The sequence below is a fragment of the Mesoplodon mirus genome (assembly GCF_964341445.2).
Source record: "Mesoplodon mirus genome assembly, chromosome: 2".
Lineage (NCBI taxonomy): Eukaryota > Metazoa > Chordata > Mammalia > Artiodactyla > Ziphiidae > Mesoplodon > Mesoplodon mirus.
In genome coordinates, this window is record NC_138977.1 from 192,423,024 (window position 1) to 192,448,258 (window position 25,235).

Genomic DNA, 25,235 nt, shown 5'->3' on the forward strand with positions numbered 1-25,235 from the left:
AGTGTGGTAGGAGTGTGAGAGTAAAGGAGGAACACACAGGAGTGTTTTCCCTATACAGGAGATAAATGTCTTTCACTTGTCCCTCTGCTCCCCATGCCCTCTGCATGACAGACATTACCAATTGTTGGTAGAATCCTCTTCTACTGAGTCTAGACCCAGTCTTGGAATTGTTCTTAGTTTTTGCCCCAGGTGATGATTACCTGTTAAATGATTGGCACCTGTGTTGAAATCTATTTATCATCTATGTAGATCTAATCTGCCTCTTTCACAGAAGGACTTATGCTAAGTGCTCCAGCAGAAACTGGCTAGATGTTCACAAGCCCACTTTTTATTCTTCCTACATGCACGGGTAGACTATGATTCCAGCTTTCCTTCCAAATAGGTATGGCCACATAACTGTTCTAATCAATAAAACGTGACCCCTCCTGATATGTACCATTTCTAAGTCTAACCCTAAAAATATCCTATGTGCTCTCCTCCATTCTTTTCCTCATCCACTTGTTTGATTCCTATGAGCACAGTGACTCTATAAGCCACCTGAGGAAGCTGATAGAGTCAAAGGGTGGAAGGAGTCTGGGTCTCTGAATCACCTCTTTGATGAAAGCTACCTTCCAGTCATAAACACCTGTTTGGGTCTTATGTGAAGAAGAAACAGACTTCTGTTATGTTCAGGCCATTACAATTTTTGATTGTGTTTGTTACAAAACCTATTGTTACAAAACAAGGGTCATACAAGATCACATTATTAGCAAGTTTCAGAGCCAGAATTTGAATCTGAGTCTTTTAAAGTCCAAATTCTTCCCACAGTGATAATCTTATTGATCATTTAAAATATTATCCATGTTAATGATAATTCACATGACCTTACTTCAGACCTTATTTCAACTTAAATTGTCTCCAGTTATAACCCTACCAAGTTTTGAGTTCATCTGCAAAAAGTCTTCTTCCACCTCTAAAAAAACTCAGTATCTTCCCACTGATGACTCAGGACTAGACTTCCCCATCCTCTCATCTGGCTTACAATTCCTGCCCAAGTACGAAGCATAAATGGTGACATCAAGTCAGGCTTTCTCAAGTGTGTCCTAGGGAACAATTTCTGTGGGATGTTATCAGGTTTGGTGCCTAAATAAAATATTCCATGGTCAAGTACATTTGGGAAATTCTAGATTAAATAAAGTGAGAAGGTGTCTTCTCTATAGGAATATCTTTTAATAGGATAATATGCCCTGAGATTCTCCAAAATGGGGGTAAAGTCAGTAGCATTTTGCAAACTTATTGATGACAGAGACTCTTCACAAAGAGCATATCAAGGAACTGATGTTCCATTGAACACATTTTGGAAAGCACAAACCTAAGTGTATTGGGTCGTACCCATAATCGCTGGTATGAATCTAATACATCTTGGAATTTAGCCCCTCTGCCCAAGGAGGCTTTTGTTTCTGGTTTGTGTACTGTCTATTCCTGACATTTGACAAATGATTACTCATTGACCTTTGTCTGGTTTGGGCTACTAATCCTGTATCCTCTGGCTCTCTTCAAGACTTGACAACAGACTTTATTTTGTGGACAGCTCTGCCACCCTTTGTCTGTCTTGTTGCTGCCCTACTTGACAGAACACAAATGTTTCCCTTCATTGATTGTGTGTATTTATAGTATTAATTCTTGTTTCAATCGAACACCCCAAATAAAGGGTAGAGTTGGGTAGTGTTAGTAACATAAAGAGACAATTCTTACTGGCCTACTTAAATATCAATGTCAATAAAATACAGTGGAGTTACACTATATGAACATTTATATTATGTGAATTCAAGTAGATATACTTAGCACCCTGGCCCCAGATAGTGAGAAAAAATAGCTTAAATGCAAGGCAGTTAGTTAGATTTTATGTTAGGGAATGCCATTACTGGGGGTCTTCTATATTTTAAAACTTGCATAATCCAAAATTAATTTTTCATAAAACTGAAAAAGGAAGGAAGGTATTTCTTTGCTGTCTGAAGTGGCACCACCATGGGCTGTAGCAAAAACATGGTTCCCAATTCACCTGGTGCTCAAGATTTAAAATTGTGTGATTGTTAATATAAAAGAAGATTCTTTTGGTATTTCTATTATTTCAAAAGCTGCCAATCTTGTGAGAATTTATTAATATTTTTATGTTGTACTCTTTCAAATTTGCATAACTCTGATTTTATAAATTGCTACTACATAGTAGTGTGGGTGCTTTCACTCACCATCCCACTCCATTTGCACAGCGATTTTATCTGTTAGGAGATATGACTGCTATTTCTTTCTTTCCTGTGTGCCTTTCATAGTAGAAGATATCACTGTCCTACAAATGCAAACCAACAATTTCATCTGGCCTCACCTGAATAAACTGAAATCTATTGAATGCTGGCAAAATGCTATACTGAATTTACTGAACATTATGTTAGTCTCCAAAATGTCACGTAGTTTTAAGATATTTTCAAAGATAATTTTGAATATACATGATTCTTCTCTTTATGTGCCAACTTTACAATTTTATCTCTCACATAAGATATGAATCTACTTGAAGATAATGGACATTATTTGTTGCCAACCCAGCATCCACTATTCCCTCCTTTCTTCCTAACAAACCCCTATTTTAGTCAGGTATCTACCCTCATATGACTAAAGAGAAGATGATCCTGATACCAGTTCCAGGAGTAGATCTTGATTTGTCTAGGGTTGTAATGGTAGTCCCACCCCCCTGGCCAGTGGTTGGTTTCAGACTGGTTGAGTAACCCAGTTATGACCTATGAGATACAAGATAGTCAGTTGAGGGGTTTCTGGAAAGACTTCCTTAATTCTCAGAAAGGGACTAAGATAGTAATAGTCCCTCTTCTTTCTAAGCATGTTGCTGGGTCTGGATGTGACTCCAATAGTTATTGCCATCTTGCTACCAGTCCTCTGAGGATGTCAACATTAAGAGTGGAAGAGAGCAGAGATGGATAAACCTTAGGTCCTTGAAGATGTTGCTCTGTTATTGAATCAATCAGTCATGAAGTCTCCCCAACTTCTTCCTTTTAGATAATATTATCAGTTAGCTTGGGCTGCCATAGATTGGATGGCTTAAACAAAAGAAATTTATTTCTCTCAGTTCCAGAGAAGGGAAGTCCAAGATCCAGGTGCCAGCTGATTTGGTTTCTGGTGAGGACTCTCTTCCTGTCTTGCAGACGGCCTGCTTTTTAACCTTCTCACTCTCCTCATATGGCCTTTCCTTGGTGTATGCCCAAGAATAGGGTTCTCTCTCTTTCTCCTCCTCATTTTATAAGGCCAGCCTTATAATTAGGATTCCACCCTTATGACCTCATTTAACCTTAATTACCTCCTAAAAGCCCTGTCGCCAAATATAATCACATTGGGAGTTTAGGGCTTCAACATACGAATTTGGGGGGATACAAATCAGTCCATAGCAGATAATATAACAAATGTCCCTATGTTGTTTAAACAAGTTTAAATTGGTTTTTCTGTTATGTATTACTAAATATACCCTAACAGATGTCATATCTTATGAAGCAATACACAAAGGATAATGTCTAATTCATGACATATAACAGAAGATCAAGGGCTATTTTCCTTTTCTCAGAACAAAGCAGTTGTCAAGTTAAAAATGGTTAGTCCATTGCTGTTACAGGGCATTTCATGAACTGCTGATTGTACATATATGTGGTATCATGTTAACATAAACAGTCCAGCCCTTAGGGAGTTTTAAGTTATAAAAGAAACATTTTTCTAAGATCATGTGCTCTGATATAAAAACCATACTCTAGCCCAGTTCTATCATTATAAAGTTCTGGCAAGCCAAGAGACATTAGTTGGTGATTTTATCAGGCAAGACTTCTAACTAATGCTTGATGAAACCATCACTGCACCATAAAACACCGTAACAAATTGCAGTGACTATTCCTTTCAAGAATTTAGTCATTTTAGATCATTAACGTTTATTTCACAAAAAGCAATTTCTTAGCAATCACTACAATCCTACAAATAAGAATATACTTTCACCTTTATGCATGAAATGAATCAGTTATGTTTATTCTTGGAATTCAAATCTAATTTTAATAACTATCTTCAACAAAGAAGGTGGGGTGTAGACTTTATCCCATTCTAGTAAAGTTCATATGAAACATTTCACCTATTATTTTAGTTACATTGTATACAAAGTAATTTTATGTAGTTTTCCAGATGAAAATTAAATAAATACAATTATATTGAAGTGAAGGATTTTCATAACATAGTAAAATTCACTTTTTATATCTAGCCTGGGATGTGGAAAGAGCAGCACTCGTCAAATTTTAAAAACAAAACCAACCAAACAAAAGCAAACTCCACCAAGAAATAAATGATGAGAGATAAATTTGCATATAATGGATCCATATTAAAGCAATAGAACTTGGGCCATTTTGAAATCTTAAACCTTCTGACACTATTTTCATAAACTCAGTAATACAAACCATGTGGTGAATGATTTTCTGAAAAACTTTGCTGGTTTCACTGTGTATTTTATTATTGGCCAAATGTGACATTAAATTTTACCCCTTGTGGCTTGGAGTTAAATGCTTGCTCTGTTCAGAATGGCAACACTCAATTAAACCACATTTTTCATGATCTACACCCACCATTGTTACTGTATTTAAGGGAAATAATGGGGGTACTGACCTATATTGCGTTTCTTATTATCAATGGAGATGAAGCGAATGCAGGGATTACTGGTGATGTACTGCCCAGCCCAAGGGACATCAATCTTCGTGCCAGCTTCATAAAAGAGGCCCAGCGCGTAGCGAGAGGAGTAGCTCACAGACTCCAGTTGCTGCCTTTGGCATTCACTAATTACTGTGGAAGAAAAAGTACAGGGCATCAAACTTTAAATTATCTTTCCTTTTAGTACATCAAATACAAAACTCCTTTAAACCAGTTCCAACTGTTTCTACCGACTCCAGCTCACTTATGATGAATTTTGAAAGGTAATGTAAAATAGCATCAGCTCTAATTTCTTTGCAGAGTGATTACTGTCCTTGGCACACTTGTTTTCATCAAGCTGTAGGTCCAAACTCTTTAGACTGACATTTAAGTCTCTCAAAATCTGACACCAAGTTGCTTTTCTAGCTTTGTGTCCTACTTATTATCCTGGGACTGGCTGGCAACATTATAGATTCCATACACTGAGCAGGGTTTTTGCCAACACTTAACACAAGCATTTCACCCTATTTTAACAACAACCGTATAAGGCAGAATATTATTCCCATGTTACCAGTGAGGAGACTAATGCTCCATCTCTTATGGACTTCTTTAAGTTCTTCCATGTCATACAGTCATTTGTTTGCCTGTCATCTTTCTGTCAGTGGACTATCATAGTTTCTTAAGCACAGGGACCATACCTTAGTCTTTTTTGTTACAGTCCTCTACCCTATTAATTACAGAAATACAAAGGATGAAAGTATAAAGAGATAGAAAGGCAAACACAGACATGCAAAGTTAGTTAAAATGTAGGAGGTAAATAATCAACAAATGGAAAGACTGGGAAAGGAATTAGGCAGGTTTGGGTTCAAATCCTGACTCTACCTCTTACTAGGTAGGTGACCGTGGTCAAGCCACTTATTCTAATTATAGTCCTTTTGTCTGTAAGTGGCAAAAATAGTACAGGATGCATTAATCTGTTGTGAGGATTACATGAATATTGCATAGCACAGTGCTTGGCATACGGTAAGTGTTCATTAATGATTTTTTCTATTATAGAGAGAAAAATATTTAGCAAAATGGGACAATGTTCCATCCTGGGATGAAGAACGAAAAGACTTCCCTCATGTTTTAATTTCCATCTCCAGTCTTCCTACCTTTAAGGGTCTCAGGGAGCTGCTTGTTCATGTACTACATTAATAATTTGGGTTTCAGAGAAGGCAATAGTTCTATTCTGAAGGCTTCAGTCAAGCCAGTTCAGAAATGGAGCATATGAAAAATTCTCATTTAATTGGTGAAAAATATCCTAATCTAAGTCAGTAGGGATTGGCAAATCTCAAGGAGAGGGGTAACTTTAGCTAAACATTAGAGAAGTGGCTTTAGGAGGAAGAGAGAAAACAAGAAGGATACTCAAATTATTTAAGCACAATAATAATCCTACACATTATCACAGCATATTCTTGGCTACAAAACATTTTTAAAACTAAGACCTCATTTAATCTTCACAAAAGCCCTGCAAGATTTACCATTCTAATTTTACATCTCTGTGAAGCTGAGATTCAGAGAGGTTAAATAATTTGCCCTAGGTTACACAGCTTCCAAGTCTGTGTCAAGATGAAGCTAGAATTCCCGCATCGGAGTCATGCCCGTCTTCTTTACTCCACACTTCCCCTCCTGATCTGTAAGTAAGTCTGAGCTTCAAAATGAACTTTAGCATTTCTTTCTCTTCTGACATTAATGGTTATTTTGCACTCAGAAGTAAAAGCCATCATTCCCTTTAAACATCATTTTCCATCTTATTAAAAGATTTATCTACTTGATGAACAAATGATCTTTTGACACTGGCCTTGTTACACTCAGTGTATCCTGGGCTTCATTTTATTATTTACTCTACTTTTAGAGTTATGGGGTCTGATATTATGCTCACTGTTTTCTGAGCTGGAGGAGGTGAAGGAGACTAACACTAGCAGTTGAGCACGTATTGTGTATTTGGGGCATTATCACTAAGTTTCCCATTTTTTCAATTAAAAAAAATAAACCTACAAAACAGTGAAGTCAGTTATTTAGCAACTGAAAGGGCCTAAAACTCTTTTTTGAAAAAAAAATTTTTTTTCTTTTTACCAAAACCAAAGGGTCAACTAGGTTGACAACCAAACTGGACCTTTTCCTCCCCGCCACACACATTTGCACATTTAGCTAGTTTTTAGACAAGCTGCCAAGTGGCAAATCCCACTGGGAAGACTTTGAAAAGGTAATTGATATCTATATAGAAACAGAGGTTAACCTTAAACACCCTTGTCTGCTTCAGGGGCTCTACAATTCATTCTGAGAACAGGGAGGTGAGACTTTTGACTGAAACAATTTCAACTTCTGAACATATTCATTTACAAAAAAATTTACCTTCAGGGCCCAGAAAGTTTTTAATTGTTGCAGGACCTAACAAAATGGTTTTATTTTGTTTGAAAATTTTTTTAATGCAAAATGCTGGAAGGAGCAGTCCTAGGTCATGGATATACATATTTTGGCAAGAAAAATAATAGGTTCTTTACTATTGTGTGTTCAAAAGGGCCATATATCCACAAAGTAAGGCTCATATAAAAGTGCCTGATTCCAATATAATGAATCTTTACCTGGACATCATCCTCATTTAATTCTGAGCCACTAGGATTCTATAATCTCTGTAATTATACACACACAAACACACATACATGTATTATATATATATATATATATATATATATATATACACATATATATATAATATATTTTATGGCTATCTGATGTAAATAAAGTGGCTATAAATTGCATTGAATGGGGTAGCTTACATTCATACTTCTGTCAGTTAGGAGAACTGTCCTTATCCCATTCTCTTTGTGCCTATGCCTGTGTGTGCACACATGTATGTACATGTGGGTATGGGGGAGAGGAAGAACAGAGGGAGAAAGGAAGAGGGGGGAGAGCAAAACAGAAGACCTGGACTGTACTCTTCAATAACATCAAGTGAGTAATTTCATTTTTTTGTTTTCTAATGTAATTTCAGTCTTTTAGTATCCTAACATATAAAAGAGGGCTAGACATACATATTCTGCCTTATTTCCTATGTGGTTTGGTGATGATCTCATTCATTCATTCATTGCCTACTTTATGATGCCAGGTATCGTTCTAGATGTGAGGGATATAATAAAGAAAGCTAAAGTTCCTGCTGTCAGGTAGCTTACATACTAGTGGTAGAGAGACCAATTATCAATAAATAACTAAGTAAATGGTATGTCAGTTGGTGATAAGAACTATAAAGAAAATTAAAGCCGGGTAAAGGGATGAGAGTGACAGGTCTGCGTAGTGAGGCTACTTTAAATAGGCTGTCAGGGATATATGTCTCCTCTGAGGATTTTATTCTGATTGACAGGGGAACCATTACTACTGGTTATAAGCCAAGGACAGATATGACCTGGCTTCCATTTTAAAAATTATCTTTCTGGCTATAGGTGAAGACTGCAGGGATGCATGAGAGGAACTGGGGCAAATAGCTATTGCAGTAGTCTTAGGTGGGAGGTAACAGTAGAGAAGGTCACAAGTGGTTACATTTTGGACGTAATATATGTGTGTGTATGTGTGTGTGTGTGTGTGTGTGTACACATATGCATGTATAAATACATACCCTTGAATTATATATATTTTATAAATATATGTGTGCATGTATTATATATATACGGATGGCACACACACACACATACATATATATAATGTAATTTTAATTGAGGTTTAATATACGTACAGAAAAATATGCCTTGAATTTTCATAAAGTGAATGCACCAGTATAATCACCAGCCAGATTAAGAAACAGATCATTACCAGAACCCCAGAAGCTACCTTCTTCCTGCTTTACAGGTACTCCTTGCCAAGGGTAATCAGTAATCCTGAATTCTAACACCATAGATTAGTTGAGCTGTTTCTGAATGTCACATAAGCAGAATGATGTTGTATGTACTCTTTGTGTCTGGCTTCTTTCACTCAATATCATGCTGGTGATATTTTAATTGCTGTTACATGTAGTTGTACTTAATTCTCCTTGTGGGATAGTATTGCTTATATGTATCTACTACACTTTATCCTTTCTACTGTTGATGGACATTTGGATTGTTTGCAGTTTTGGGTGATTACAAAGGTACTGTGAAGAACATATGTATGTGCTTCTCTTGGGTATATACTAGTATAGGAATTCCTGGATCATGGGGTTCCCTTATGTTCAGCTCTGGTAGCTACTGCCAAATGGTTTTCTAAAGTGTACCAATTTGTACTCCCACCAAGGGTGTATGAAAGTTTAGTTGCTCTACATCTCCATCCACAGTTGCTACAATCTGCCTTTTTAATTTGGGATGTAGTGATATCCCATTGTGGTTTTAATTTGTGTTCCATGACGACTAATATTTGGAAGCTTTTCCATGTTTATTTGGATATTCTTTTATGATTGCCTGTTCAAATCTTTGCTTATTTTTCTTCTCGGTTATCTGCCGTTTTCTTATTGCTACCTAGGAGCTCTTTATATATTCTGGATATGAGTCTTATATGTGAATTATAAAAGCTTTTTCCCCCTCAGTAGCCTGACTTTTTACTCTCTTAATAGGTGGTTGGATGAACAGAGTTTTAATTATAATTTAGTACAATTTACCGTTTTTTCATTTATAGTTAGCCCATTTATGTTCTGTTTAAGGACTCTGCCTACTCCAGGGTCTTGAAGATATTCTCTTATTTATTTTCTCTCAGAGCTTTATTGGTTTACCTTTCATAGGATTTTGGATATATTTTGAAGATAAATCAGCCAGAATTCCTGTTGGCTTGAAAAGGTGGTGTGAGGGAAAGAGATCAGATGAGAATACATGGGACACTACTTTTCACCTACCCTAGTTAATAAACAACTTTGTTGTTCTATAATTTTAAAAGTTACAATATAAAAATAAGACACTACATTATAAGCAACTTGAGGAAAAAGACTGTGCCTCATGAGCTTTGTGTGTCCAGATCCCAGGACAATGACTGATGCAATGTGGGCATTCCATAAATATTGATGAATACATATCCATTTTAGAATATTTGGAAAGTACACATAGGTATAAAGAGGCAAAAGGGAAAATAATAAACACTATATTCTCATTACCCAGAGAAACAGCTATCAATATTTTGACACTTTTTCTTCAGTATATTCCTGACTTTTTTCCTTAAACATGGCTGTGACCATATCATACATACAATTTTATATACTGCATTTTACAAAATATCTCATTGTAAACATAATTTTTAATGCCCCCATACAATTTTAAGGAATGGATGTTGTGTAATTTGAATTTAACCATTTCATTAATGTTGGACATTTGTTTCCTTTTTTGTCCATTATAATTAAAGCTGTTATGTACATCTTTGTGCATAGATCTTTATTTACGTTTCTGATTATTTCCTTAAGACAGAATATTGGAAGTGGAATTACTGTTAAATTGACATTCAGAAAGATGCACCAATTTACACTTCCAACAACAGTGTATAAAAGACCCATTTCACTGTTTCCTTGCCTGTGATTATTACCTTTTCTCTTGATAACTTAATAGGAAAAACAGATCTCATTTTAGTTTTAATATATATTTCTTTACCGACGAGACTAAACATTCTTTGTATATCTACTAGTGCACATAGTCTCTTTTGGAAAAAATCTGTTCATGTTGTTCTGCTAATTGGTCTATTAAATTCTTCATGTTTTTAAGTTGATTTTTATCAATGGGTGATATATTATAGAGATTCTCCATTTATTGTACATTATAAATTTTTTCCTATGTGCTGTTTAACTTTTAGTATTGTATATGATATCATAATATTTATTTAGATAATCTATCTGTTTTCTCCCCTTCTTTCTTTCCTTCCTCCCTCTCTCTCTCTCTCTATTTTTCTTTCTTTCTTTCTTTCTTCTTTCTTTCTTTCATTTCTGAAGGTCTGTGTTTTCATAAAAAAGTACTGCTCTCATCTGAATTTCTCCTTACCAAAGGCTGATGTTTTGGGGCATGACAATGAATATTTCAATATCAATAGTAAAACAAACACCTTTAGCATTAACTTGGCATTCATTATCATCAACATTGTAGTTAATGGTAAATGTTCACATTGATGATCACTCTGTGCTAAAAGCAGTAACCTCCTTCTAGAAGTTTTGTTGTATGTAGCCAGTTATAGAGGATTGCTAATCTCCCAATTTGCTACCATATATAAAGAATTTCAGCTCAGGGACAGTTGAAGTTAGGAAGTCAATTTGTATTCTAATTATTTAAGCTCTGCATCAGGGGATACTGGCTGCTCTTGATTTGCTTATTATTGCTTTTATCTTTTATACTGAATTCCAAGAATGTCAACAAGTTTTATGCACGAATTCAATTCCTAATATTAGACCATCTAGTTCTGTGGGTATATGAAGCCAATAGTATTTTAGCCAGAGTAGCTGGTTTCTCTTTACTCAAAGTGGTTGTAGAAATAGTGTTGAAAGACCCATTTTCCATGAATAGGTCTCCTAGCAGGCCAGTAGAATGTGAACTTTCACCATTCGTGAGTCACCCCTCTCGTGTACAAGCATCCCAGAGTCAGTCTCGTTTCACTTCACCTGGAATAAATTGAATGTTCACGTGGACTCTGTAGGTATAGAAGTCATAACTCCTGGAAGCACATTTTCAAAAGTAGTTTTCTCAAGCAATAAATCTAAAGTTTATTGGGGACAGACTTCAGCAGTTATATCTATGTGGGATTTCCCCAGGGAAATGTTTCTTTCATCCTGAGAGGTATCTCTGGAGTCAGAAAAATTTGGGTTTGAGTTCTGGCTCTGACACAGAATCTGTGTGATCTTGGTCAAACTGCTTAATCCCTCTAAGCATCTGTTTTCCTATAAAATGAGAATGAAAACAGTGTTGGCCTAAAGGATTGTTAAGAAAATTAAATGAGATAATCTCAAGTGCTTAGCACAATGCTTGGCAAATAAGTGTATTGCAAAAACCCAACACTATAACTCTTGAATTTAAAAGCCTTTAGAGGTGTCTATATGTATAACATACTTTATAAAAAGTTTTTAAAAAGCCTTTAGAGGCAACATCCTAAGTTTCAAGCATATCAGGATAATACTAAATCAAAGATATCTCCTTGGTAAGTGGAGTATACATACTGGATACACTTCACTTTTCAGAGCAGAGGGTGAAAAAAACAAAGCTTTTCTTTGAAAAGTAAGGAGTATTAAAGATGCTAAAACCATTTCAGATAATAGTTTTTGAAAAATAAAATAAATTGTGGGCTTATTTAGCTATCTAATTTAGAATGCTGACTGTTTCAAAGGTTTATCTTTTGAAAGGAATGAAAACCCATATTTTGCGTCATCATTATTCTAGTATGTCGGCATTACAAGTTCTTAATCCTAATCCTATCCCAGGATTATATAAAAATGAAAGGTGACAAACAAATAGACTTCTCTGTATTGTCTTTTGGTCACTTAATAAAAATATACTGATTAAAAATTTTGGATTAAGCTGGTTTCATACTCGTGTTTAGGGAGAATGCTAATCATTATCTGAATACAAATTTTAACAGGTGCATTCCATCTAGTTGCTATATGTTGCTGTTTTTTGGAAGTTATTAGAGCATATTAAAAATCATAGGCATCTTAGGACAATTAAGTTCATACCTAGTAAGAGAAGTTTATCATGTTTTCCAAATTCTGTGGGATCCTAAAATCAATGCATTAAGTGGCATTAAAAGGGGGAGAAAAGAAAGATACTTCCTACTTGCACTTCACCAGATGAATCAGAAAGTGAAGGAAATGTAAGAATTTAGGTGCTGACGTTTATTTGTCCCAGCGGGCATTCCAGAGTTGTGAGGTATTTGAGGGGATAGATACTAAATGGCTGTCTGGGTCAATACTGCCTTAATGAGAACATTTGCACTTCTCACAATTGTAAAGTTTCCTTCCCCTCATCTTGGTGACCAGTTATGCCACTATAAAAGTATTTGGTTTTTTGAAGTTCACAGGGTATTAGTATGTTGGAATATTATGTAAATTTAAAGAAGTCATAAACAGCATTTATTGTCTTGGTAAAAAAAATTCCATAAAACACTGAGACATAAAGATATTAAAGTTTCTAAGATCCAATAATACTTAATTGATCGTGACTTTATCTTACTTCGTGGTAAAAATAAAAATAAACAAGTATTATTTTAGGAGCAAGTTCTTAGGCTTCCATGATTAAATAGGCATGTCTGCTATAAAATGTCTTTGCAGTACTGTGAAAGCCCAAACTGTTAGTACTGTTACCAGCACTGGTGATGAATCAGGTTCCCTCCCCTCTCCCCAGTGATCCAGGAGGGATTTTTAATCCCTGCTGTTTCCCATCTCTCTAATCATAAGGAACAATCTGTCAAGGACAAAAAAAAACATTGTTTTCTCTCTGGTCTCTGTTTCTGCTTTCTTGCCACTCTGTGAAAAAGAGCACTTAGCTATACAGATGTGCCTGTAGTTGGCTCTTCATAAAGTCTTTGACTTTCTTGCAATCATATGAAGTCTCTGCTGTTTCACAAACTCACTACCCACCCTCCTCTTTCTCTGGATGGAGGTTCTGTGAAACTAAAATGATAGTCAATTTTTTCTATAGCAACTAGTTCTAACTATGGGATTAGAAAAATAAACATTTTTTAATGTAGAAGCTGTTTCCTGAAGGAACGTGGGATTATCTAACTCAAGCATTGTTTACTCTAAGTCCACTATGCATCCAGCACTATGCCAGTCACCATAAAATACCTCTTAACAAAACAGTTAGAAGACTAGGATAGATTTTGGACTGAGACATTAAATAATTTTACCCTGGTTATTATCAATTTTATCCCTGGGAACCTTGTTTTTGGATTTCAGAATAGAAATGTGATTGGCTTTTCCTGTTCTCTTTGCAGAACACGTACAGTAAGTCTGGAAACCACAATAATAAGGTTGGAAAATGCTTGCCTTGTTTCCATACATTCTAACTTTTTAGATTATTATGCCATCACTCTTATCGTAGGAAAAGTGCTGAGTTTCAGATGAGAAAGAATATAATAATAAAGCATTGTGTGTACTCTTACACAAAATGTCACAGAATATCATACATATTTACAGCTGCTCTTCCCAGCCTATCCACTTAATTACTTTATGGCCATGCCATTCATGAGCAATATAGTCATTCTAAAATTCATAATAGTAAAAACTGTATTACATGTCACCTCATATTTTTATACAGATATATATTTTTATATTTATGGCTAGAGTTAATTTATACAGGGGCAATGACTTGGAGAATTAATATTGTAATTCAAAACTTTCATAGTTTTAGAAATTAGAAAGCAATATTTGCTAGGATCTGGAATCTGCAGTATTAAGGCAAAATGTCAGTCTGGTGGTGTAAGCTCTAGGACACTCAGAAGTATGTTCACCTTGTACTTTCCAAATCTGCTAGCATCTTTTCTGTTTACATAATAACAACTCCCCACAATGCTTAGCTAAAGCCAAAGCAAATAAAGTGGACTTGGGAAAAAAACTGTAAGTGGCACCAGACTTCATTTAGTGGAAGCCTACAGCATTTTACTTATTTTAAAACCAGCATACTCCCATAACTAATAAAAATCTCAATTTGATGAAAAGCACAATTGTTTTAAAAGTTTTTTTGTTAATTTACCGGTAAAATATTGTTCATTTTTCTTTGTTATCTTTGTTTTGTTCCCATTTAAGTTTTTACTGCCAGGTTTCAATCATTTCCCCCTATTTCTCATCTTACCTTCACATCACTGCGAATGTTTAACATGAAAGATTTGACAGAGGTTATCCTTAACTGAACACTTGCATTTCTGAGCCTCAGCAAAAACCTTTCTGTGTATAAATAAGTGCATATCAATATAATGTGATACACATATTTCTCCTTACTGAGCGTCAGTTTCCTCAATCTGTTAAGTAGTGGTATGACCTAGCTTAAAGGGTTGTTATGAAGATTAGAAATTTTGTTCTAAATATTATTTTAAAAAGTTTTCGAAGTTTTATATTCTAAATATTATAAAATTATATATACGCTTGGCACAAAATAGGGACAAATAAAAAGTAATAATAACAAGTATTGTTCTTGTTCTTGTCACAGGGAGAGGGATTAACAAGATAGCCTTAACTGATATAGAAAGGTACAGGAAAGTATAGGAAGATACAATTGTTAAAAGTACATTTAGAAGTGGGAGCAAGGAAGGAAGAAAACAAAGAATTTTTCCTAGTTCATCTTTGTAAAGATATAAGTTTTATAGCCAATTTTATAGACTCAAGGTGTTTGCTTCTGATCTATAATTTAACTTCATTTAAGCACTATTTTATCAAACTTATTAAAAAATTTTTTTACCAGGTATGGGTTTTTACTAGGTATCTGTTATTAATCAAAGTTAGTATATAATTTAAATCTAACACAGTTAACCAAAGTACCTCTATGGCCTGGAACATAGTAGGTAGTTTTCTTCCTTCTTATGACATATTCCAGACTCATGGTTCTACCATTTGTGGTCAGAAACATAAATTCTTCCTTTGCTTTCCTGTCCTCACATACCTGTTTACTCTTTGCTTGCAGGTAAATGTGTACACCTGCTAGGGCATGATCTCCATGATGGGATGACAAATGGGATCTTATTGTATTATTTAAAGAGCAAATTCCAAAGGTCAACTCTTTCTCCACACCTGTGTCTGCTAAGGGACATTAAATGGAGCTAGTCTCATTGATTACAAGGAAATTTAGAGTAATATTATTGGATTACTTGCTGAAATCTTTTCAGACATATCTGGTTTCACCCTAGGTTATGGATGTCTCATGTATATGAGAATTCAATTGTAGATCCTTTTTCCATGCTTCCACCTATCCACCTCGTCCTCACCTCCAGCTTAGGCAGCAAACATGCTGTCCTGGTTAGATGGACACCTGATGGCTTACACTTGCCACCTCCTTTCCTCTACTACAAACCCAAATACCTCCTCCCACTAGTCCTCCTCCTCATCCAAGTTGTCCTGTAATCTCTTCTTAGGTCACCAACTGCCTTCTCTTCTCTTCCTCTTTTATTCTATTTATGAACAAGACATGGGCCAGTACCACAATAACAGAACAGAATAATTCCTTGAGCCCCATTTTCAATAAATTGAAAATGGCTTTAATAGTTGGTGATGGAAGGATAAGGAAAGTCCCATGTTTTGTAGAGATATTAGAAGTAATAAACGACCTAACTTGTAAGAGTTCCTTGGAGCCCCCTTCAGAATCTCACAAATGCCTCCATCTACCTCCTCATCTGGCTTTTCCTCAATAACCAGTGTCCAATATAAATAGAACAATTGTATTGTTCTCTATTTTATTTGAGCAAATGAATAGTATTTCTATTTTATTAATGGTAAATAAGTTTTTGTGGGCAAGACTGAGATAGCAGATTAGAACATTGTTTCTATAAGAATACACATTCCTAATTCAAAACAACCAGATTACCAACAGAGAGTTTATAGACTAAGAACTGCCTGGAGTGGGAACTGATTTACGCTCTGGTTTCTCACTAAGTACCAATTTTACTATGCTAGCTTGTCCTCTTTGAAGATTCAGGGACATGGTACAAAAGGAGAAAATCAGAATAGTCAGCCCATAAGAAAGTTAATTCACCTCTACTTCGAGTAATGCATATTGAGAAATTGAATTGAATGATGCAGTGAATAAAATATTTATTTCTTATATGTAATATAGATGAATCAATGTCACTCTGAGAAATTTAACTTTTTAATTTGCTAACTTGGTATTTGTATTTTACCAGCAAGTGCAAAAGAATAACCTATCGTTCTCTCGCAAGTGTCAAAGAGATGATATTGTGGGGAAAGCAGCTCCAGCTATTACTCCAGGATGGCTGGAAAAAGCAGGCACTCTTCATTTTTCTTTGCTAGTCCCTGAATCCCCTGTCTTTATTTCTATGGTGCCAAGAACCAAAATCATGGTGGGATTATGAATTTGCATAACAGTATATACAGCAATCCAGTTGTATGAAATCAATTCAAATCTTCTGCTATGTACCGTGTAGTTAACTATACAATTAACATTATGTAAATATCACAGGTACAGTAAATAAACATAAAATCATACATTCACATTAATAATATTAAAATAACACAGATGGCTTTGGTAAAGAACACAAAACATTTTCTTTTAGGAAAAAAATTTTCTCTGTTCTAGTAGTCATGGTAAAAATACTACCTTATATGCTAATGCACTTAACAGGTAAAAAAAATGACATAATACTTTAAACTTCACCAGAAATAGCAACCCATTAGTTACAAATCATTTATTAAACTTAAGAAACTCTTTTATATAGGAAAATTCTCTTGAAGCAAAATGATATTTGTATGGCTTATTAAAATCATAAAATTATCTGCATGAGTTTCTTGCTTTCTTGAATACAATTCAAAAAATTCTTTAAAAAGCTCAAATACAAAATAAGGTGTATTCTGCATGTTTCTCTCTCTCTCTCTCTCTCTCTCTCTCGCACACACACACACACACACAAACCATTTTTGTTATTCGCTTCTAAACTTAATTCCAACTATAAAATATGGGGAAAAAATGCAATTTTATGTTCAGTAGTGCGTATGCTCTAATGTTGAAGAGTGAGTTAAGGACAGAGAATTTCTTTGCTTTTGTTTACTCAAATGTGAAAATGTATAGCTATTTAAGTGGAGTGTGCAAAAATAGTAATTTTTCATATTCTAATAAAATGGTCAGTTTTTTTTTTTTTTTTTTTTTGCGGTACTCGGACCTGTCACTGTTGTGGCCTCTCCCGTTGCGGAGCACAGGCTCCGGACGCGCAGGCTCAGCGGCCACGGCTCACGGGCCTAGCCGCTCTGCGGCATGTGGGATCTTCCCGGACCGGGGCACGAACCCATGTCCCCTGCATCGGCAGGCGGACTCTCAACCACTGTGCCACCAGGGAAGCCCTAAAATGGCCAGTTTTTAATAACATTTTGAGCAATGAAGAAATTCACCCAAGACCAAGTTTTTTGTTTTTTTTTTTAAACTAGGGAAAAACACAATGATAAAATTTAGCCTAATGTTTTTATTTTTCTTATCTTCCTTTTTATCCGCCCCCCCCCACTCTTTCTCCCAAAGAATGAATGAAACTGGGAAGAATTATCAATCTGTTGTGTGTAAATGGTCTCAAGTTATCTGATTTGCATTTTCCTGATAACCAGTGTGGTAGATAGATTTTCCCCAAATGGGTGTAACGATATCTCCCATCCTACATTCTCTTTTTACATCCCTTCTATCAAGAGGTAAGTTTTATGTGCCCTTCCCTTGAATTTGAGAAAGCTTGTGACTTTTGAACTAGGTCATAAAAGATAATATAATTTATGCCTGGTTATCTTGGGATGCTCAATCTTGGACCCCAGCCTCCATGTTATGAAGAATCCCAGGCCACTTGAGAGGGTACATAGGTTTCTGGTGGACAGTTCCAGCCTACAGCAGCATCAATTCCCAGACATAGGAATGAAGATGCCTCCAGAAGATACCATCCCCCAGCTGTAGAGTCACCAGCCAGCTTTTGAGTCTTTCCAGCTGCGATCCCAGACACTGGAGCTAAGGCAAGCTGTCCCCATTGTAATCTGTCCAAATTTCTGACCTGCAGAGTTGCCGACATAATACAATGGTTGTTTTATCACTAAATTTTGGCGTGGTTTGTCACACTGCGACAGAAAACTGCAACAACCAGGGAGGTCGATCATCTTTTCATATGTTTATTGACCATCTGCATGTCTTCTGTGAACTTTGCCTTTTGACTCTTGGGCTGTTTTTGTCTTGTTTATATTTTCTGCATATAATCCTACACTTGTTATAGATAGTGTAAATGTATTCGACCAGTTGCTTCTAGGTGATAGGAAAGTTTGCGTTTTATGTAGTCAAATCTTCCAATTCATTTTCTTTTTTCTCTTTTTTAATTTTCATTTATTTATTTTTTAAATTTTAGTTATTTATTTTTGGCTGCATTGGGTCTTCATTGCTGCATGCGGGCTTTCTCTAGTTGTGGCGAGCGGGGGCTACTCTTCGTTGTAGTGCACGGGCTTCTCATTGCTGTGGCTTCTCTTGTTGTGGAGCATAGGCTCTAGGCACGTGGGCTTCAGTAGTTGTGGCACGTGGGCTCAGTAGTTATGGCTCATGCGCTCTAGAGCACAAACTCAATAGTTGTGGTGCACGGGCTTAGTTGCTCCATGGCATGTGGGATCTTCCCAGCCCAGGGCTTGAACCCATGTCCCCTGCATTGGCAGGCGGATTCTTAACCACAGCACCACCAGGGAAGCCCTCATTTTCTTTTTTAATTTTGAAATTTTGTAGCTTCAAGGAAAGGCTTTCCCAAATGAAAATTACAAAAATATTCTATATGCTCATCCAGTAATTTTATACCTTTATTTATGACTCTTTATTTATTTATTTATTTATTTTATTTTATTTTATTTTATTTTTTTTTGCGGTACACGGGCCTCTCACTGTTGTGGTCTCTCCCATTGTGGAGCACAGGCTCCGGATGCGCAGGCCCAGTGGCCATGGCTCACGGACCCAGCCGCTCCCAGCATGTGGGACCTTCCCAAACCCGGGCACGAACCCACGTCCCCTGCATCGGCAGGCGGACTCTCAACCACTGCGCCACCAGGGAAGCCCCTAACTCTTTTTTTAAATTGAAGTATAGTTGATTTACAATATTGTGTTAGTTTCAGGTGTACAGCAAAGTGATTCAGTTTTATATATATATATATATTTATATATGTTATATATATAAATATATATATTGTAATAACTTATAATGGAAAATAACTTATTATGGAAAACAATCTGAATATTTATATATATAATATATTATATATATTATATAATAATCTGAATATTTTATGCATATATATATATATTCAGATTATTTTCCATTATAGGTTATTACAAGATTCTGAATTATGACCAACTCTTCAATCCATCTTTAATTTATTATTTTATATGGTATGAAGTATGGGAAATTGAACTCTTTTGAAGTGGATAGTCAGTTGTCTTTATATCATTTATTTAAATAATCCATTCTTTATCCACTGATTTGGAATGCCTCTTTTATCAACTAAATTTTTAATCATATGTCGACTTCTGGACTCTATTCTGACTCACTGATCAATTTGACCATTTCTTTAAAAATGCCATTTTATTTTAATTTCTATAGCTTTTTGGTATGTCTTAACATCTGACAGAGCGAGTAACCTAGCCTGGTTTACTCCCCATGCCTCCTGACACTCCAAATTTCTTGGTGAATTTTAAACATTTCATCTTTCAGATGAATTGCAGAAACAACTTGCCAACTGTCTTAAGAAAATTGTTCTGAGTTTATAGATTAATGTGGGGTTAAATGACATTTATTGTATTGAGTCTCTTCTTGACCATGAATATGGTATACTTCCTTATTCATCCAGGTCATCTTTTAGGTCATTCAGTAAAGTTTTAGCGTTCTCTTCATCCAGTCATGTACAATCCCTTGTTTGATTTATTTCTAGGTAGTCTACTGTTTTTGTTATTCTTGAGGATAGAAGTTGTTTTTTTAAATATTATATTTTCTAATTGGTAATTGTTATACTATAATAAAAATACTGAATTGTGTATGTGTGTATTTATACATATATGTATCAAAATATATTTTATATTTCTTATATTTAGCTTTCTTTTCTTTTATTTACTACTTTATTAGTGTAATAGGTTTTCAGTTGATTCCCCTTGAATTTCCCCTTGAATTATAAATGACCATCATGTTATCTACAAATAATGACAGGATTACCTCTTCCTTTCCAAAATGTATATCTTCAATTTCATTTCTTTGCATGATTGCATTGGCTAGTGTCTCCTTTACCAGTGCTTCTTGAACTTTAATGTGCATGAAAATCACATGAGGATCCTGTTAAAGTGCTGCTTCTAATTTTAATGAGCTGCCAAGTGATGTAGACCACATTTTGAGTGACCAAGTCCTCTACCCTGTTAAGTAGTAGTGATGATACTGGTCTCTGTGTCTTACTTATGATCTCAGTAAGAATTCTAATTATCTGCCCCATTTATGTAGATGAACAAATTTAAATATATTAAGGACCTTGCCCATGTGGCAAATGCCAGAGCAAGGCTCAGCCCTAAATGAGCAAGTTCAAAGCCTTTGTTCTTTTTTTTTTTTTTTTTAAAGCTTCAAGTGAGGGCTTCCCTGGTGGCACAGTGGTTGAGAGTCCGCCTGCCGATGCAGGGGTACGCAGGTTCGTGCCCTGGTCTGGGAGGATCCCACATGCTGCGGAGCGGCTGGGCCAGTGAGCCATGGCCGCTGAGTCTGTGCGTCCGGAGCCTGTGCTCCGCAACGGGAGAGACCACAACAGTGAGAGGCCCGCGTACTGCCAAAAAAAAAAAAAAAAAAAAAAAGCTTCAAGTGAGCTTTATTAGGGGGCGCTCCTGGCCGAGGTTCACTGGTCCTAGAGAAAGGGGCCAGAGAAGTCACCAAAGCCTTTGTTCTTAATATTTACTATACACTAACTTTCTGTGATAAAAGAAAGATTAGTATATGTCTAAGATAGCCTGTTTTAAAATGCAGATCATGTATCATCTACTTTAGAAAATTTTGCATCAAATTTTTTAATTAACTTTAACATTTAGTTACTTAGAACAGGGGTTGGTAAAAGATATCCCATGGCCCATACCTGACCCCTATCTGTTTTTGTATGGTCCTCAGCTGAGAATGGTTTTTAGATTTTTAAATGATTGAAAAAAATCAAAACAAAAATAATGTTTTGTGACAAATGGAAATATATGTATTCCAATGTTGGTATCCATAAATAAAGGTTTATTGGAATAAGCCATGCTCATTTTTTTACATATTGTTCATTGCTGCTTTCCTCCTACAGTGGCAGAGTAAGTAGACTGGTTGTGACATAGCTGGTATAGGTTGCTCTTATTACTTTGTGGTGCTGCTTAGGTGCACTACAAACCACACTGATGTACTTATGATTTGACTTTAAGTGCCATGCTGTACTGTGACATCTTTTATTATTATTTTTAAATTACCACTGCATACTCATCATGTCCAAATAAGAAGAGAAATGTCAACTTCAAATGGCAAGCAGAGTGGTGTGTGGATGATTCTGTTATCAAATTAGATGGCAAATCATTGTGCTTATTGTGGAATGATACTACAGCTATGCTAAAAAATATACTTAGGCAATACTAGATTTAAATACTAATCACAACTCGCAGGAAAGCAATTGGTCATAAAATCAAAGAATTTTAGATGGAATATCTCATCACAGCAGAATTTTTTTTCCTTTTTTTTTTTTTTTTTTTTTTTTTTTTTTGCGGTATGCGGGCCTCTTACTCTTGTGGCCTCTCCCGATGCGGAGCACAGGCTCCAGTCGCGCAGGCCCAGTGGCCACGGCTCACGGGCTCAGCCGCTCCACGGCACGCGGGATCCTCCCGGATCGGGGCACGAACCCACGTCCTCTGCATCGGCAGGCGGACTCTCAACCACTGTGCCACCAGGGAAGCTCCTTTTTTCCTTTTTATATAAAAATAAAAAGTGAAAATGAGGCTTCAACCAAAGCAAGTTTCTGTCTCCTTTGTTTCCTAAGCAAGGAAAGCTATTTGCCATTGGTGAGTAAATTAAATTGTGTTTGACTGCAACAGTTGAAGAAATTGTCTAGACAAAATAAACTTGTTGGGGCTTCCCTGGTGGCGCAGTGGTGGGGAGTCCGCCTGCCGATGCAGGGGACACGGGTTCGTGCCCTGGTCCGGAAAGATCCCACATGCCGCAGAGCGGCTGGGCCCGTGAGCCATGGCCGCTGAGCCTGCGCGTCCAGAGCCTGTGCTCTGCAACGGAAGAGGCCACAACAGTGAGGGGCCCGTGTACCGCCAAAAATAAATAAATAAATAAATAAAATAAACTTGTTTAAGACTTGGCTTTCCAGGGAGAACAGTTGCTTGAAGAGTTCAGAATACTGGGAGCAACATCAATAGTCAATTAAAAAACAAGGCAGGGACTTCCCTGGTGGTCCAGTGGTAAATAATCAGCCTTCCATTGCAGGGAACACAGGTTTGATCCCTGGTCGGGGAACTAAGAGCCCACATGCCGTGGGGCAACTAAGCTCACGTGCCACAACTACAGAGCCCACGAGCCCTGTAGCCTGCGTACCACAACTAGAGAGAAGCCTGCGCCACAATGAAAAATCCTGCTTACCTCAACTAAGACTCAAAGCAGCCAAAAAAATAAAGACAACAAATAAATATTTAAAAAAGAAAAAGAAACGCAAATGATTTTGGGTGGTTTTGCCTGGCTCTTGATGAATTGACATATGTTACTGATACTGCTCAGTTGTTATTTATTTAAAGAGTCAATCCTTTGAAGATACTGAACAATTATCTTCTATGAACTGTCTGCATTGTAAAAACTATAGGTGAGAATATTTTTTAAGAAATTGAGAGAACACTAATTCAGTACAACCTGAAGGAGAATCTTCTAAGATGTGTTCCAAATGACAGTGGTAAAAATATGTTTTTAAGCAGAAAAAAGGCTTAGTTATACAAATTTACAAAGCTTATGAACTTGTAAGGCATTTTAAACCTATAGATATTCATTGTATTATTCACAAGCCAGTGGTTTGTGGAAAATATTTTAAAATACCATGTATAATTGAAACAGTGTTAATGGTGAGCTTCCTTTATTTTTGTAGACTTAACCATTATAAATTCTGTATTTTTCAGAGTAGAATTTAAATCTGCTATTTCTATACTATATAGCAGATTAATTGCTGAGCAGTGGTAATTTTTTTGTGATTTTTTTGAGGGTCAAGGTTGAAATTTTTGTAAATGGTATGTGCTACCATCAACTACTATCATTGGACATTGAATGGATTTGGAAATAAGCTTTTGTTGAAGAATTGATACTGCTTCTTAACAAATAAAACCTAAAATTACAAGGCAAATCAGCAGTTAAAAGCAAAACTTATACTATAGTCATTTCAATGACAATTAATGTTGTTTGAATCATATGTAATGTCAAGCTGCTTTATACACTTCTTGTGCTGTCAAAAGTTAAAAAAAGGAGCAAGGCCTCCATTTCCACATAAATATGCACCAGATATATTTTCTGAGTTCAAACTACAGTTCCAGAGGCATTTGTTTGGACCTTGATGTAAGTGCAAATGAAATTTCCATATTTCAAAATCTACTTAACTGTGCAATTGAGGAGCTTCCACCTCCCCTTCAATTGGAAGTAATTAATTTAATGACATGCTAAAAGGCAAATATCAGGAGACGAATCGGATAGAATTCTTTAAATGCCTTCCAAGCAATGAATGTGCTCAATTAAAATCATATGTTCATAGACAGATATTAGTATATTTGGCAGTACCTATCTGTATGAAAAGACATTTTCAAAAATGAAATATGTAAAATCTCATTATGAATCAGCATTAACAGATGGACATGGGCAACTGATTCTGATGACAGGAAACACTAACTTTGAACCCCAATTAAGTGAAATGATATCCATCCTCCACAATAAAAGAATTCCCTTCTTCTCATTAGGAGACCTATATTACAGAAAATTGTACTCAGTTGTTATTATTAAATTTTCAATTAAAAAAAAAGATTTGTGGAAATTTGTTCTTTCTCTTGTTATGAAACTGCCTAAATTATATGCTTGATTTTGTCTCTTGGCCTGCAAAGACCAATATATTTACTCTCTAGCCCTTACAGAAAAATGTTGTCAATCCCTGACCTAGAATATTCTGTTATGTCTCTTGCCACAAATGCCAAGTAAAGATAATTCTCAAAATCATTTTATAAGCTCATGTGTGTTGAGTGTTCACTATGTACAAAGCTTTATCCTTGTGAGAGAGGCACTATTATTTCCAATTTATGGCATGGAGCCTTTCCTAATGTTGTGTATGCTAATAACTGAATTAACCATGATTAAAACCTGGTGTTCCTGGCTGTAAAGCCTAGGCTGTGGGACCTTGTGGAAATTACTTAACGTCTCTAAACCTCAGTTTCCACATCTGTAAAATGAAGATTATAACTACAGTATCACCTATATCATAGGGATGATCTAAGTATTACATTAATATATGGAAAGCCCTTAGAATAGCTCTAGTGGAGAGAGCTATTCTTTTAGCATGTCATTAAATTAATTACTTCAGTCAGAAATGGACTGAAGGTCCAATAACAGGAAAAAGATCAATAAAATAGTTTATTCTTTAGAAGGAGCTGATGGAGAATAATTCCCAATTCAGCTGGCAATTAGAGCTTTTCACTTGTTACAGAATCTGTGCTATTGGTAGAGGTTTGTCAAGAAAAAAACCCTAATATATTATAAACATGCATAAATTAAACATTACATTTAAATCTGACTAATGCAGATATACTAAAGTCGTTGAGAAAGCCAGTTGGGGTCATACCTGG

The 25,235-nt window shown here is 35.9% G+C and overlaps 1 protein-coding gene across 3 annotated transcripts in view; it reads right to left on the reverse strand.

Moving 5' to 3' along the window:
* The window catches only part of RNLS (renalase, FAD dependent amine oxidase), a 305,450-nt gene that overhangs the window by 79,490 nt on the left and 200,725 nt on the right, over window positions 1–25,235 (reverse strand). For all 3 annotated transcript variants that reach the window (XM_082637716.1, XM_082637714.1, XM_082637715.1), the window contains exon 5: window positions 4,678–4,851. In XM_082637716.1, the coding sequence (XP_082493842.1) occupies window positions 4,678–4,851 (174 nt within the window). The remainder of the gene's footprint in view (window positions 1–4,677; window positions 4,852–25,235) is intronic.